This window comes from Formica exsecta, unplaced genomic scaffold (assembly GCF_003651465.1).
Source record: "Formica exsecta isolate Colony F162 unplaced genomic scaffold, ASM365146v1 scaffold172, whole genome shotgun sequence".
In the NCBI taxonomy this organism is placed as follows: Eukaryota; Metazoa; Arthropoda; class Insecta; order Hymenoptera; family Formicidae; genus Formica; species Formica exsecta.
The window spans coordinates 319386-320858 of NW_021849037.1; the positions used below are offsets into that span (position 1 = coordinate 319386).

The 1473-nt window shown below is 35.6% G+C and overlaps 1 protein-coding gene across 2 annotated transcripts in view; it reads right to left on the bottom strand.

Moving 5' to 3' along the window:
* Positions 1–22: 22 nt before the first annotated feature.
* LOC115233354 (protein WWC2-like) overlaps positions 23–1473 on the bottom strand; it is a 25117-nt gene continuing 23666 nt past the window's right edge. For both annotated transcript variants that reach the window (XM_029803717.1, XM_029803718.1), the window contains exon 4: positions 23–536. In XM_029803717.1, the coding sequence (XP_029659577.1) occupies positions 343–536 (194 nt within the window). In that variant the 3' untranslated portion in view covers positions 23–342. The remainder of the gene's footprint in view (positions 537–1473) is intronic.

The window sequence follows — 1473 nt, forward strand, 5'->3', positions numbered from 1 at the left end:
TTTTTTTTTAAATTTTAATTTAATTTAATTTTTTCTTAATTTTAAATCGTGACAAATTGTGTAAAATGCAGGTCACGTGACTGTCCTAATTTTCAATATAACATAACGTTAACATTATTATAAGGGGACAAGTTAATCGTGTGTTAATCTACATTGCTGCGCTCGTAGTATACATAGGGTATGCCGAATGACCGGAAGTAACATGATTTCTCACGGACTGACTTCCTGCCGCCCTCGTCGACCCTCGTTGAAATTCTACCAGTCCCCCCCTTTCCTCCTTCCCTCCCACCCCTCTAGCTGTTTTAATCTCGGTAAAGTGAGGTTCATCGACACGAGGAGCGATTAACGGATCAATTCCGCTTTTACGAATGGTATTTTAAGCGAAAGATCGCTCGGCTCAAAGAGATGAATGTTTATGATCAGTTGTTTCTGTGAGCTTACCTCGAGTACGTCCTGTGCGGTCTGCAAATAGTCGCGGAGCATAGCCTCCTGTATTGCCCGCCATTCCTGCCTTGGATCTTCCAATTGCGTTGTCTCTGCGAACATTAATCAAATGAGACGATTAAAACAAGGAGACTTGTCGTCGCATTAATTATTGCCATAATGCTTGTGGCAGTCTTCCGAGCAAATTTTGCTCGCAAAACAGAATATTTCTTTCATTGATTCTATTAATGTGTAAACGCAAAAAAAAAAAAACTTTGAAATAAATGTAATATTTTCAAAGCTAATTATTATGTTCAATCGAATGTTTCATTCATTCTTAAAACAGATATTTAATACAATAGATTTTTATCTAATCATCGAAAAAAGATTTTTTTTCTACATGTAAACTTGGCTTTAGGAAATTTACATGCATCTATATATGAAAAAAAAATATTAACTGGTAAAAATATTTTGTACTATAAATTTTTATGAATAGTTAATTAATTTCACAAGTAAATAACAAATAATAAACAATTTATGAATTGTGCTCGCCCTATAGTTGTTTCGTCGACGCTTCTCCGGACCTTCTTCTCCTCTCTTGTCCATTCTTTTCCGCTTTATCATACGCTCACTCAAGAAAACACGGTTAATCACGATCCCAGAATACTATAATCGCGAGACATTTTACACGACACTCTTGACGTTACTTAATCGTCCGCGACACGCACCTTCTTATATCGCGATGAGAAAATATGAAAAAAAATCTACATGTGAAAAAGATATGCAAAATTACATGAATAATATATTTAAGTGGGAAAACTGGCAGATAAGAACCAAGATGCGGGTATTGGTGTATATGCGTGTGTGTGTGTGTGTGTGTGTGTATGCGTGAACTTATTATAAATATAGATATTCTTCTTCTTTCTTCTTTCTTTTATGGCTGGTTGGGCATTAGTCGCCCATACACCATTACACCATATGGGTTTATGAAATATAAGCAAAATTCGTCTTAAGAGAGGAGAAGTCTAAAAAAAAAGGTCCAGACAAAGG